At 37.1% G+C, this 15,377-nt stretch overlaps 1 protein-coding gene across 1 annotated transcript; it reads left to right on the forward strand.

Moving 5' to 3' along the window:
- Positions 1 to 5,537: 5,537 nt before the first annotated feature.
- On the forward strand, positions 5,538 to 14,612 carry ostm1 (osteoclastogenesis associated transmembrane protein 1). The gene is made up of 6 exons (XM_074684602.1): positions 5,538 to 6,060; positions 8,257 to 8,371; positions 9,288 to 9,385; positions 9,464 to 9,574; positions 10,924 to 11,089; positions 13,526 to 14,612. The coding sequence occupies exons 1-6, from the start codon at positions 5,641 to 5,643 to the stop codon at positions 13,576 to 13,578; spliced, it is 963 nt and encodes a 320-aa protein (XP_074540703.1). The 5' UTR covers positions 5,538 to 5,640; the 3' UTR covers positions 13,579 to 14,612.
- Positions 14,613 to 15,377: the final 765 nt, after the last annotated feature.

Raw genomic sequence — 15,377 nt, forward strand, 5'->3', positions numbered from 1 at the left:
ATTAACACACAGATTCTCACATCTAAGGTTTTTTCCTGATATCATCCTCCTCATTTATCATCATTTATCATCACCAGCTGATGCATTTCCCTCATTTTCATTTCAAAAACCTTCCTCAGCCTTAAAGCATCCCGGCGTCCATCACCATACATATCATTGTCATCAGCATCTTCATCATCATCAGCATCTCTGCACTTGACACAGCTGTCATTTAATCATCAAAACCTCATCATCATCTTCATCCATCGCCTCTGCCATCTTCCTGCTGATCATACTTATCATCTCTGTCAAATGAGCACCCTTGACATGACCATCATCAGGACCTGCATCATCTGCTCTGACCTCACTTCTCCTCCTCTTCTTCATCTTCACCATGGCTGTAAGCAGCAGCATCATCAGGATGCTCTGGGTTTGTGTGAAGAAATAAAGAAGAAATCCTTTCTACTCCAAAAAACACTTCTGGACAAAAAGCTGAGAATGTATGAGAAGCATCCGATTCCTGGTTAAAGAGCGCCTCGTTTTGACCCGGCCCGGGTCGGCCCCTTTCAAACGCGCAGAATGGGCCTGCCTTGATCTGCGTCAATTGTCATCCCGGGGCTCAGGGGCACTTCGGCGGCGAGTATAGCGGGGAAGTCAGGGCTAATCCCCGCAGAAGGAGAGAATCACGGGAGAGGAGAAAAGCAACAATAACCAAGTCAAGCGTATAAAATGAAAGCGAAATCTCTATTATCAGCGGCCGCGATTCCCAGCACAGTGGTGAAAATCAGGGTTAGTTTGTGATTCGAGTCAGACGCCGAGGGAAGAATATGGGGGTCCCCGCGGGCTGGGAGACTCACACGACGAAAAGGGCAATATTCTGCAGAAAAGACGAAGAAGAAAGCCCCTCTCCCATCCCGACATAACCATTAAATGCAGTCTGACTTTATGTTGTATAGAGAGGGGCGAACAAGAAAGGAGGCACAGTTCTCCGATGAAAGAATGAGGTTTTGGGCGGATTAGGGACGGCCCGAGGGATGAAGAATAACTTCTGCATAACTTTACAGCTATTTTCTCTCCCCACGCCAAGAGCCAAGTTTAAGGCTGAAGCGTCTGAGTTAACCCCTTTGTGAGGGTCCGGTCTCAGACTTGGCTCAGGGGGGACAGGACTCAGCGCAGTGTCAGGGAAATTATCTTAAAATGACACTTCAGGTGCAGGAATAAACTAATCCTAACTCTGGGAGTGGAAATAAATTCTCATACAAATCTAAAGCTAATATTTCTGAATGATACACTGCAAAAAATCAAACGGTTGACTTTACTTAAAAAACAAAAAAAAACAAAACAAAAAAAACAGTATTGTCCTAGAATTTCAATGTGGCTGAATTCGAGATGATAAAGTAAGGCAAGTTACATCCTTTTGTTAAAAAAAAAAAAATAAAACCAAATTTTTCATGGGTTTCAATGACTTGTTTGTCAAACCAAATGAGTCATAATTGAAAAAAACTGCTTTATTTAAAGCTCCTGTCTGGTGATGAAACAGACTAAAATTGACAGTGACAGGCGTCAGATGAAAAACAGCCCTTTTTAAAACCCGTATGGCAAATGTTACAGTTTTTCTCCATTGGTTTGGCTCATTCCTTGAAACAGAAATTACATTCTCAAAACTCTAAGATCGTTAAGTCTTACAGTTACATCATAGCTTACTTGCAAAAGCTCATATCGGTCTCAAAACTGTTCACTCGTGCTTTAAAACTTAATTCCTTTTCCCCACAAATATGACCAATATACTACTACTAATAATAATAATAATGTCAATATCTCATCATAAATGAACAACAATGAAATGTTGCTGATAAGTTATAGACTGAGCATCAACAAGATCTATTTACTTGCAAATAATGCTAACTGTAGGCTACATGCATTTTGTCATTTGCAAAAATAAACAAAGGAATTTGCAATTTGATGAAATGAATGAGAAATTCAATTATGTTGTGAACAATTGCCAAGTGTTATTTTGAGAATTTCTGTTTTAAGAAATGAGCCAAACCAATGGAGAAAAACTGTAATACATGACTTGACCACAGGGGTCGCCAAAATGGAAAGAAAAAAAGTCCTCACAGGAGCTTTAAAACAACATAAATATAATATAATTTAGTTTTAGTAGTGTTATTTTATATTTATTATATTTAGTATTATTAGTATTTTTTTATAAATAAAATCAAAATTTTCACGGGTTTCTATGACTTGTTTGTCAGACCAAATGAGTCATAATTAGAAAAATTGCTTGCTCAGACATTTTTGACTGGTGATGAAACAGACCAAAATTGATAGTGACAGGTGTGAGATGAAAAATAGCCCGTGTGGCAAAATATTACAGTTTTTCTCTGTTGGTTTGGCTCATTTCTTGAAAAAGAAAAGAAATTAAATTCTCAAAACTCTTAGATCATTTGGCAAAACAGTCTTAAAGTTACATCATTGCCCACTTGCAAAAGCTCAAATTTCTCGAAACTGTTCACTAGTGCTTTAAAACTTAATTCCTTTTACACATATAACCAATAAATTACTACTACTACCACTACTACTAATAATAATATCTCATCATAAATGAACAACAGTGAAATGTTGCTGATAAGTTATAGACTGAGCATCAACCATTTATTTTAGTATAGATCAACAAGATCTATTTACATGCTAATTATGCTAACTGTAGGCTACCTGTATTTTGTCATTTGCAAAATTGAGAAATTGAGAAACTTAATTATGTTGTGAACAATTTGCCAGTGTTATTTTGAGAATGTAATTCCTGTTTCAAGAAATGAGCAAAACAATGGAGTAAAACTGTAATACATGACTTGTCCACAGGGGGCGCCAAAATGGAGACAAAAAAATCCTCACAGGAGCTTTAAAACAACATGAATATTAGATATTAAGTTATGTCAACATTATGTTTGCTTTAAAGCAGACTGACATAAACCTTGAGGATGAGTTTTTGGGGGTAGGGAAATATCTTTGCTTTGTGGTACTTGAAACCATTTTTTCCTTAAACCCAAAATGGCCAAAGCCTTTCATAGCAAAGCTGAAGAAGCAAAAAAATATACCAGAAAAAAGTCTTGTCAATGCAGATGATATCTGTCTTGTCGTTTCAGGGCCCTTCAAGTTTATTATGCGTCCCTGTGGAAGGGCCCAGAGCCACATATTGAAGACCAATGGGCAGCTGAATTTCTAGGCTGGCTACAAAAATAAAACAGACCACATAAGAGGACTCTGAGGAAAACAACAACTCAATATTAGCTTGGAAATATAACGCAAATATCTTTGTGAACAGCACATTTGGTTTGTTATTTTTGCTCCTGTAAAAACTCAAATTGTATGGTTAAATTTAAAAACCCAGAAGCTTCTATCTGCAGTCTTTCCTCATCACTGACCGCTTCCTTTTGCTCCAGATGAAGAGCTTCTTTGACTGAGCCTGCCTTCACCACTGAAGGGCTCTCTTCATCATCACTATCATCTAATTTATGGACATAATTAGTGATTTAGTCCTCTTGGTTTCTCTCTCTATGCTAATGAAGCCATTTATGGCACGTGACGACCACGGTCATCTCTGGCAGAATAGAAAAGATATAGACTGAACATCACCTAAATGAATCTATACGTCTATAATGATAATTATAAAGATAATTATGACTTTTTGGTCTTTGTGAAACATTTTGTAAAGTTAAATAGTGAGCAGGTGGACAGTCAGGAACAGATAAAACCACCTGATCACGCAGGGTTCGGGTTGTAATCACGTCTTTTTGACAGCCACACTAGAGAATCACAGGGGAAGGGGGAACATCTGAACAATTAGATGAACTCTGGTCAGGAGAAGAAGAGTTAATGAGCTGCCGCTGCCACGTGCATGCAGAGGAAACACCAGAGGCCAGAGTCCATATTTACCGCTGGAGTGGCGCGCGAGCATCAGAATAGGCCGCTGATGCCGCGCGCGCTCTCTCCCCTCTTATTTTCATTAGGCGCTGATGACTGCGGAATTGATACGGCCCGCGAGTTATCAAGAGCCACTAATTTCACATTAACGACCATTGACTGCGCTCGCTTGATTCGAGGGGGTTTGGGACAATTATCACAATCAGAACTGGAGCCCAAATCGTTTACCTTGACTCCGTAATTATTCGGCCCGAGCCGCGCGCACATTGCTAAATTGTATGGTGTCAAAAACCCGTAAATAATGAGGAGAGCACGAGGACAGGCTATCCCTTCAAACACGCACGTGCAGGCACAGTCGCACGCGCGTATAACACTCCTAGTTACACAAGATAGATAGATAGATAGAATCAGTCTTTGTTTTCTTACCATTTATCTTATTATCAATCAAAATTCGTAACAGTCGGTTTAGTAGGATTTGCCAAAAAATGATCAACGTTATTGTTTGCTTAAAGGTTCATCTTAAACTTCTTTGGTCCCTTGTTGGCCAGGCAACATACCCATTTTGGCCTTAACATTCACACAATACATCCCAGTTGTTATCTGGAGGTCATACAGTCATACAGAATCCCCTTTTATACACACTTTATTGCAAAGACCAACTCAGCCTATCCTCCCCTCAAAACTTTCCTATTACCAGACCTTTCTCAGTCTATAAAAATATTTTCATGTTAATAGACAAGTAAAGCTTTTTCTCTAGATGTTTAATATACTTTATTTACTAATGAATAAATGGAGTCATGTATAAGTGCAACACTGTACCATAACAACAGAATGAACTTAACACCACTCTTTCAGTTGATGTCAGTGAGGATGAAGTAGAATTAAGTTGTGGTGAAGGCAACAAGCTAACAAACTTGCAAAAAGAAAGAGAGGGTGATTGTGAAGATGAGGATTATAATGGGGACTCAGAGGGTATAAGTGGGTGGGTATTGCTAAAATAAGGACAGGAATGACTATTATGAGATAGGGTGTAAAATACATTTAGAGTTCATTTATTTTTCTATTGTCTAAAAAAATATCCACAACTTGCTTATGACATCTGGTTGTTTTCAGCTCCTGGAGACGCTGCTAAAAGGACAGAGGAACTGCAGTCCTCTGCAGGCAAGGTTTAGACATGAAATCTTCTAAAAAATAGTTTTTTTTTATTTATACTTTTCATGGCATACATTGTAAACTTTTGAGTCCATCAATTAATATCCAAGTGTCTTCAAAAAAGTTGAAATATAGATAAATAGTTATCTTTATTCATTATCGCCCACTATGTTCCAGTGATGCCTCAAGGCAACCAAAAATTTCTATTATTTTTTTTTTTTATTTCTTTATATTGTCTTAATTTGATCTATTTTAAGACAAAGGTATTCTTTCTAACTTGCAAAGTAAAGTCATGAACTACAAAATTCTGATATTCAATCAGCTATATAACGTATTTTGTAGGCTTCCGTGTTTTCAAGTAAAAAAATTACAAAAATACGTAAAAGTAATCAAATGTCAAAAACTCCCCGGATGTGAAAATATTTAAGTTAATGTTAATATTCCTCATAGCAGAGGTGCCGAGATGTGTTGCAGTTGCAGTGGCGCTGCTGTGTGGACTTCTCGCGAGATTTCAGACCGCTGTCACATGATCACGTTCGGAGATAACCAGGAAATCATGAGTTGTTTGGGCTGAAAGAGGATTTGATGCAATTATTCCCGTTTTCGACGATGGGTCCTCTCACAAAGAGCTCGTTTTTACTTTTTATAACGTTAAATATTTATTCCGTTGTGTCTAACGATGACGTAAACCGCACTTTTTCAGCTTCAGCGGACAAACTAACGGAAAGCTCTCCTCTGAGTCCTGCTTCTGGAGCTGTAGCGTCCAGCTCGCCTGTCTTCAAGCCTGCTGCTGGCTCCGGTTTCTCCATAAACTTGCTTTCTTCCTTCCCTGAAGACCTGGAGATCAGTGACTACTGCAGCGACCTGCTCCATATTTTCGGGGAGCGGTATGTGTCCTATGTGAACTGCCTGGTTCCTGCTGCCCGACCCGTCAAAGTGTGTCAGAGCTGCTACTCAGGCTACGGTAGACTCACGGAAACCTACCTGAACATCTCCTCTGACCAGGTATCTGCATTAATATCAGGACATATTCTGTTTTATTGTGTGAGATTTGGGCTGTCTGAGTGGAGAGGACAGGGCGCGGTTGTGTCATGATCACGAGTTTTGTGGCATGACCATTTTTTTTTTAGGAAGCAAGAATCCATCAAGATTTCTTCTGAGTGGCAAGCTAACCTATTAGACATTAACGTTTGTTTCATATATACAAGAATAAAATAACATTAATCCAATCTAATCCAGCTTTATTTGTATAGCACATTTCAAAACAAACAAAGTTACAAAGTGCTTAACAATAAAACAAATACACACAACAAAAGTGTAAAAGAAGTAAAAAAGAACAAAACAAAACAATAAAAAGCGATGTGATACTATCAATACTGTACATATCATTATCAATTTCATCCTACAGATAACTCATTTTTATCATTATATCATTAGACTTGCGCCACTATATTATCATAACTTCACTATATAATAATGATAATAAAAATAATAATAATTTTTGTTTTAGTAATAAAAGTTTGACCAAAAATAATGATTAAATGTTAAAGTCAACTGATGAAAAAAAGGAAAAGTTAATAATAATACCTTAAGGCCCTAGGACACCTAAGACCCACGTCTTATAGACATGTCTTGTCTTTCCAATATGTCTCAAAACACTCTACAAATGTGTCTTAGGACACATCTTAAAACATCTTGAGACACTTTGATGGCTGGGTAAGGAGTAGAAGTTTTAAGAAGAGATTAAAAAGATGATACTGAGTTTGCCTGCCTGAGATCCTCCAGGGGCAGAGAGATCTGAAGGTTTTTGTGACTAGTCTGGATATAGGAACCACTGCTAGGCCCCTGCTGGGGGATCTCAGGCAACAATCAGACTCCTAGGAGGTAAGTAGTTTCACAAATATTAGCCAGAGCCTGACCACTGAGGGCTTTCAAAACACGTAGGAAAGTTTTAAACTCACAGGTAATCAGTTGAAGGCAGCAAGGACTGATGGGAAGTGCTCACATCCTGTAGTGTGGATTAAAGGGGACATATCATGCTGATGCCTGATTTAATACTTACATATACTATAATAAATTTGAAAAAAAGACCTTTCACCCCCTGAATTTTCAAAAAATGAGATATTGTATTTTTTCTGATATCCTAGAATGAGATTTAATGCCTCTGAAAATAGGTCATTGCCATTTGGCCGCGAGATTTCGACCTTCGTAAGGACACGAGGATCCTTTCTTTTTATTGGAGTAATCTGATAAAGCAGCTCCTCCTCTGTGATGTCAGTTAGTCACACAACCACCACCGAGGGATACACCCACCAAGAGCCGACTGACTGAGTGCTGGATGCAGGGACTCTGCTCTGCTGAGCAGCTCGGCTTTACATGGTGAATTAGCAGTTAAAACACTGTAGTTTTAGCAGACGTGGTAATACTTGTGAGACTGTGATATTTGCATGCTTGTTCTGACATGCTCTGTGAACCTGGACCACAATAATGCTGCGGTAATAACATAGTGAGGAACTGACGGTAGAGGCGATCTTTAGACTACACTTTCAGCATGATGGATAAAACAGACAGAGAAAAGTGAAGGAGCAGGATGGAGCCCTGTTATAGAAATAGTTTATTGGTGAACTCTGCCTATATTTCCTCGTATAAACTCTACATGTTACAGTACCGCTTTGACTCACCACACTGAAGTGTCCTGAGATGATCTGTGTCCAGGTGGATTTTCTTCCTCCTGAGCTGCAGAACCGTCCGGGTCTGACTCGGGGTCCGATACAAAAGGACGCATCCTACACTCTGCCATTTTATTAGTGCTATCAATGCCTTACGGTGAAGTTTTGGCAAACAGCAAACTCGCTCAGTCTGCTCCATCCAATATGGTGATTTTGTAAATACTGCCATGCTGCAAAAACCGCCCCCTGGCTCTACCCCCTCCACCCCTCTGATAGAACTGACCAATCAGAGCACAAAGGGCTGTGACGTTGCGAGGTTACTGGAGGTCATTCTCCAAACGGAGCGTTTCAACGAGATCTTCAGAATGGCCTAAAATGAGGATATTGGGAACGCTATTGTGGGGCAATGAAGGAACTAAATGACTTGTACTGAGGGCAGAAATGCTTCACACGCATCCTAGTCTGGCATAGTGAAAAGGAGAAACAAGCATGATATGTCCCCTTTAAATGAAATGTGTGTCTTTGTCCGCAGGTGGGTCCAGGTAACGAGAGCTGCAGGGACAGCCTGCTGCGCAGTGACCGTCTGATGCTGGTGTATGTGCTTTACAACAACCTGAAGGATCTGTGGGGGAAATCAGACTGTGACAGTAAGTGATCTGCAGCAGGATGTAGAGTCCTAAAGGATGTCTAATTTCTAATCTGAAACCACAGAACTGTCGGAGTAAGTGTTGAATCTGCTGGTGAAAATGTGAGTTTGAGAAATCAGAGTCATACAAACATGAGTGAATAGAGGGTTCGGAGGTACACCAACGTAAACATTGAATGGACAGAGATAGAAGTGCGCGGTAAAATATGATTCAAAGACGTCTTATACACCAAAAAATGTGGGAACACACACAGAGCACAGTAAAAATCTCTGTGAAGGACTCAGCCTGCAAGAAAAAGAAAGATTTTAAAAATTTTACCTAATAAGCGGAGGAGACCCATATGAGGAGTCAGCATCTTTATCATCATCTACCCAAAGGTATGAAAACAGAGATGTTACTACTATATTTCACATGGGAGAGGGGATCCACTGAATATAAATGATGATCTTTTGGTGGAGGATAACTTTCCAGCACTTTAATAAAGCTTCTGAAAGACTCTGAGTTTCACTTATGAACCATTTAAGTCGTGATTTTACCTCTCGATATAAATTATACTCTAATTTAATATATTGACTGTTACAAAAGTGAGATTTTAAGATGGACTGCCTGACAGGAACTTAAACTTTTTAAAACCCAGACACCAAAAAAACTTATTTAGTTTAACTTCACCTAAGACAAGAAAACTCAACAAGTTCTCATGAAAAAGGTGAAACTAGTTTTACACTCAAGTGGTGCAGTTTCCTGTAAATCAACTCGTTCTGTAATCTGATTATGTTATTACGTTAGCTTCAGTATGTTTCTTCATCCATCGTTTCTGTGAGTTAAGCAGAGTCTGAATTCCTGAAACATTACTTGGTTTTTTAAAACAAATTTAAAAGTGAAACTGAAGCTTGTTTTTTTACTTTTCGTCCTGCAGATTGCATCACTAAAGGATTTCAGAGTCTGACCAATGACACGCTTTACTTCATGGACATCCTCAACCACACACTCTCCTGCTTTGAGAAGAATTCACCGGTATGCCTTGAGATTTCTGTAGATCCTCTTTTGAGTGTACGTCAAGAAGCATAATTTGATGTTTGCTTTCTCTTCCAGGGGAACCACACGGAGCTGTGCACGAGCTGTAAGAACACGTACAGCCAGCTCAACGACCTGTACACTGGGATGGAAAAGAACCAGAGCATGTGTATCGACATAGAGGACGCGGTAAGTTTAAAAGGATCAGAGAGCTGTAAAACTTAAAGATGGGAGGAGAGCGCTGCACCACTGAGACCAGGGGTATGCAACCTCTCCTTTAATAGGAGTCATGTTTCCCTTTCACCTAAACTAAACTAAAGTCATTCTGGAGCCACAAAATCTAATTTATCTTTAGAATAAAGACTATAAAGTGTAAGCAATTCAAAATATAGTTAAAATCCAGCACACTATTATCTAAACAATAATTTTTTTTTGGATTTATGAAATTGTACATGTGATGTCTGGGTTTTTTAATTTTAAACACAGTTGTAAAAATATTTTTTTTTAAAGTTTAATTTCAAAAAATTTGAAAAAAATGGAAAAAAATAAGGAATTTCTTACACTTTATTTTTTTGATTCGGCATTTTTTTTTTACATTTTTGCAGAATTTTTGACAATTTTTGCAAAATATTTGAAATTTTGCAATTTTTTTGTCATTTTGGCAATTTTTCAAATTTCAATTCCAAAATTTATTAAATTTGCATTAATTAAAAAAAGGGATTCAATAAATTTACAAAAATCTTAAATAAATTTTAAATCTGAATTTTGAAAAAAAAAAAAAAAAATTGAGTTTTGAAGATTTGCAAAAATTAAAAAAAAAAAATCCATGGCAATAAAGACTAAAAAGTGTAAACAATTCTAAAAAAAAATCTAAAAATAATTCAGAAATTTGCTAGATTTTTAAAATGTTTTTTAATGTAATTTCATTTTTTTAGCACAACATCCAACACAAATGTTGCTTTTAAAGACTTCCTTGTGGCCTGATATTCTTTTTTACAGTGTACCTAGTAAAGAAAAACTGTAGTATCCTGTGTAATATGTAAAAATATATATACTAGAGATACTGGTATCACAAATACATAACACACAGATTTATTTTCTTGGTATGATGCTCTAGAGAAGGGTGAAATTCACCCATTCATTCCATCAATTATTTAAGATTGAAAAAGCATTCAGATTAAAAGTCTCATAGTTTGATTATCCAATCATTGAGCTGACAGGAAGTTTCATCTTTAAGTAAATCTCTGATATACAATTGTACATTTTTCACTCAGTTTGACATTTCCCCTAAATATTTGCTGATTCTGAGAAGGCCTAAATAAAACAATGTATTCTATGTGACTAATACGGAAATCTGAGCATGGGTCACAGTGATCAAAAATGCCGGTTAAAATGTGGGTTCTGATCTTCTGAGTTCCCTCCTCATCCTGGAATATCTCTCATTGATCCCAGTATTTGGGAGAGTTGAATTAATAGCAGCCCCGTCCTTTAATTGGGGTCAGCAGAAGTTTATGTTGCGTTGGTCTCTTTGCCCGCAGATGAACGTGACCCGCAGACTGTGGAGCAAGAACTTCAATTGTTCGTTCCCCCGGAAGGAGACTGTGCCTGTCATCGCCGTGTCCAGCTTCATGCTCTTTCTGCCTATCATCTTCTACTTGAGCAGCTTCCTTCACTCGGAACAAAAGAAACGCAAGCTCATACACCGTGAGTAACCAGCTTAATTCGCCTATTGTCACTCACACAGATTTTTTGACGGGGTTCGGGGTCTTTGTGGAGGGGGACAGGGGGCTTGACTGACTGTGATATTTAGGGTGGAGGAGAGGGGCTCAGAGTTGTTGTAGAGCATTGTGGGGTTGCCTCCTGAAACCTCTGGATCATTGACAACGTGGAGGATTTCTTTTTTTGTGTGTGGATGTGGGTGTGATGCTTGGCTTTGGTTCAGCTGGGGGGTAGTTTGTGGTGGGGGTGGGACCTTGTGCAGGAACAGCTCATACCAAGAAGTACTCATTCCACAGATTTGTGGTACCAGATTAAAGTTCCAGGTGTTGGGATTTCTAGAAAATAACTTCTTTGACTTAAGGATTAAAACATACAATCTTAAGAGTCAACATGTGTTAGTCCTTTAGGTGTTACTGAAAAAAGTGAAGGTTTGAAAAAAAATTAAAGAGGGACCCAGCTTAGGATAGGATAACTATAGGATAGTTATAACCTTTGCCTAGAGTTTAAAATTTTGTGGTCGCATTGTATTTTCTGTGCATATTGTGCTAATTAAAACACTTTAACCACACTGGTCACTAAGTAGCTTTTTTTAATGTCACACCACTTCGCTCAGGATAGTTCACCCAAACACAAACTGTCGATTTTGAAAGAATTAAATTTTACAGACTCTTCTTCTAGAGCAGTGGTCTTCAATCTGCGGCTCTGGAGCCTCATGCGGCCCTTTGACTCCTTTACAGTGATTCCCTGTAGCTTTAAAAAATTATCTAAATAAAGAATTTTTATTTTTCTTACAGAGGGTATTGACTATAAAGACTCTGACACCAAATAAAATCCTGCGTTAAGATTTTGTTGAATTAATCTTGCATCACATCTGCCAAAAAACCTTTCTATGTTTTTTCTGAGATATCTGCAATTTTTTTGTCTTTCAGTTTTAAATTCTTTTTTAATTAAGAAAAAAATGCAAATTTCAAAACTTTTGGAATTTATGCCAATAATTTATTTTATTTAATTTGCAGATATATGAAATTTTTACATTTATTAAAATCAAGTACATTTTTAAACTATTTTTTTATTTTTGAAATTTATGAAAATTTGGAAATTTCAACATTTTTGAAGACTTGAGAAATTTTTAAAATATTTTTTTACATTTTGCAACTTATTGAAACTGCAAAAAAATCTGCAAATTCATGAAGTGTCTGATATAACAATTTTTTAGTTTTTGAAAAAAATGCAATTTTTTCAAAAATAAAAAAAAACTAAGACATCACATGTACAATTTTAAAAACACAAAAAACTTGTCATTCAGATGAACATTCACTAGATTTTAAATATGTTTGGAGTTTTTTTTTTCTTCACTTTTTTGTCTTTATTCTGAATATAAAGTAGATTTTGTGGCTCCTGAATGACTTTAATCCAGGTGAGCTGAGGAAAAATGGCTCCAAGAGTAAAGGTTGTAGACCCCTGTTCTAAAGTATTCAACTAAGAGTGAAAGAGTTCAATCGAAGAGTATATTAAGCTCTAATTTGACCCCCTAAACTCACCAAAAATGGGCACACACCTCTGATTCAGCCAAAAATTTGATATAATACAGAAACTGACCCCCAACGTACCAAAATGTGCTCACTCGCGCCACCTAGACACACTCAAACGGCTGTAAATGACTGTAGAAATGTTGTAGAGAGATCAAACTAACATAAAAATGTTTGACTCATTGAGATGCACAAATTATTTGCAGACACCCCTGACCTATCTCAAACAATTTGCCTTTCAAAATAAAATTTTGCCAACTTTTTGGGCCATAAACAGAAATGATCTCCTCCTAGTCCATAAATGGTATCGTCTTGAAATTTGCTCAGATGATAGAGTGGACCCTGCTATACAGAACTGATGAACGAATGTATTGTTTGTCAAATGGTTTTTGAATGGCAAGCGCTTAAAGTCAGTGAACCCCAAAAAGCAGTTTTAAGCTCCCCCTATTAGATTGAATGGGAGAGGGGGATCCAGCTCCACATGAGCCGCGGCAGTTAGGCCTCTACACAAAAAGTAAAACTGTTACAGCTTTAACAATGACATGGATGGATTCCTGACAAAATTTACTATGAGATAGCTGCTTTTTAGAGAGATTTGGTCAAAATTGTGTCATCTATGAGGAGATGTTATAGAACTTCTGTCAGTTTCACTCCTGAGAGGGCAGCAGTTGGTGATGATGTCACACTGATTAAGAGGTCCATGCAGCTGGTCATGTGACTCACTGAAGGCGGGAAAATGGAATGTGTAACACACACACATTGTAAAGGGATGAAACCTTGACAGTGGATATTTTTTTGTGCAGTACTGATATATAAAACCTTTTTTTTTCTGAAAGAAAAATGAAAAGTTTTCATGAATAACATTAACTATGTACCTTCTGTGTTTTTGCAGCCAAGCGAGCGAAGTCGTACACCAACATAAACATCCAGGACAAACAGTCCTGAAGAGGAAACAGGTGATGGCTCACATCGAGGACAGCCTCTGGGTTTTGACCTTGGAGGAGAAACGAGTCCTGACCAATCAGTGCCTGAGGTTTGACTGGCTTTTATGAATGTAGACGACTGAACCTCGGCTTTTCCTGTTTGTTGTTTTCTGGATGTTTCCGTACCCGTCAGTGTTAAAAGGACTCCGGGGATCTGAATAAATGAAAGTGAAGGAAGAATACTCCAGGCATGAACTGATCATTTTCAAATCCCTAAAACTGTCCTCTAATAATGAAAGAAATAATGTAGGAACAGATTTTGGAGATTTTTTTCTTTTGCACAGACAAAAATAGAGAAATTATTCACAGACTGTTGGAGACTGCTTCTTACCCAAATGATTTAATTTCAGCTTCACTCTGAGGTATTTGGAGCTCCGGGACCAAGAATATCTCCTTTTGTAAATGACTAATCAGATATTTTTTCCTGTTTTTGCTGCGTTTGCTCCTGAATCCTCCCACAGATCCTGCCCTCTCCCTCTCTTCATTAACCATCTTCATCCTGCAGTCTGAGTCACAGAGTGGCCAAGAGAAAGCGTGTGTGCGTGTGTTCTATCTATGGGTTGAGAAATGTTTTTTTTTCTGTCTCTAATGTACGAATGTCCTAAAAAAGGCTGCAAAAAGGAAGCACTTGATGTCCATTAGTGGTGACATGTATCTGCTGTAAGAAGACGGGGGGATGGGGGTGGGGTAAATAAAAACACAACACACATACTGTAAGAGCACTCCAAAGTAGCACACTGTGATGTTACCTGTTATTCATTTCCCTCCTGTGGCTGCATTAAGCTTTGAATGTGCTTTGTTGTGGTTTTCCTCTGATGTTTAACTTAATTTGCCGAGGGTTTCTGACCGCTCATCATGCTGACGTCTCCTCTTTTATGAGTAATGAAGTGATGAATAAGCCCAACACAAATGTTACATTTACTGTAAAGACATTTTAAAAACCAGCTCTGATTTAATAAATAAAGGTGTGTGTGTGTCTAAAACATGCTGCAAATGCATGCGTTGTTATTGCAATGGATTTGTAGATTTCCTCTGTCTGCCAATGCGGACTCCACTGTATAAAGTAATAAAAATAATAATGATAAGTAAATCTACAAAAAAGACAAATCTGGAAGAAAATACAGATTATAATTCAGTGTGAATGGATTCATTTAACTTCCAATAAGCCAGCTTACTATGCTTGCTTTTTATATGGTATGACATGAGCAAACAACAAAAAACAATAAATTGATGAACATTCTCATTATATGGTATCCAATTTCAGGATTGTTTAATTTTTTTTGATTTACAATTTTGAGAATTTTTAATTTGTGCATTTTATTTTAGTTTTTGCAATTTTTGAATTTTTTTTTGCAAATTTTAGAAATTTTAAACTTCGTTGAAACATAAGTAAATTTATTTTTTTTGCAGCTTTATTAAATTTCTAAGTTGAAATAAAAAAAACGCAACCTTTACAAAAAAGTCAAAAATTTGCTTAATCAAAAAAACAATAAAATTGCATTTTTTTGAAAATTTTTGAAATTTCTGCAATTTTTTTGAACTTTTTGCAAATTAAAGAAATTTCGAACTTTTTTAAAACATAAGTCAATTTATTATATTTCTTTTTTTTTTTTTAAATAAAGCGACTCAAATTTCTAAGTTGAAATTTAAGAAATTTGCAAAATTTAAAAAGAATCAAAAATTTACTATATTTAAAAAAATTAAAATTGCATTTTTTTTAGTTTTGATTTTTAGCAAATATTTGCAAATTTTTGAAACCTT

The sequence above is a fragment of the Halichoeres trimaculatus genome, unplaced genomic scaffold, assembly GCF_033239565.1.
Source record: "Halichoeres trimaculatus isolate MK-OKI-2021-1 unplaced genomic scaffold, fHalTri1.1 fHalTri1_scaffold_13, whole genome shotgun sequence".
Taxonomy (NCBI): domain Eukaryota; kingdom Metazoa; phylum Chordata; class Actinopteri; order Labriformes; family Labridae; genus Halichoeres; species Halichoeres trimaculatus.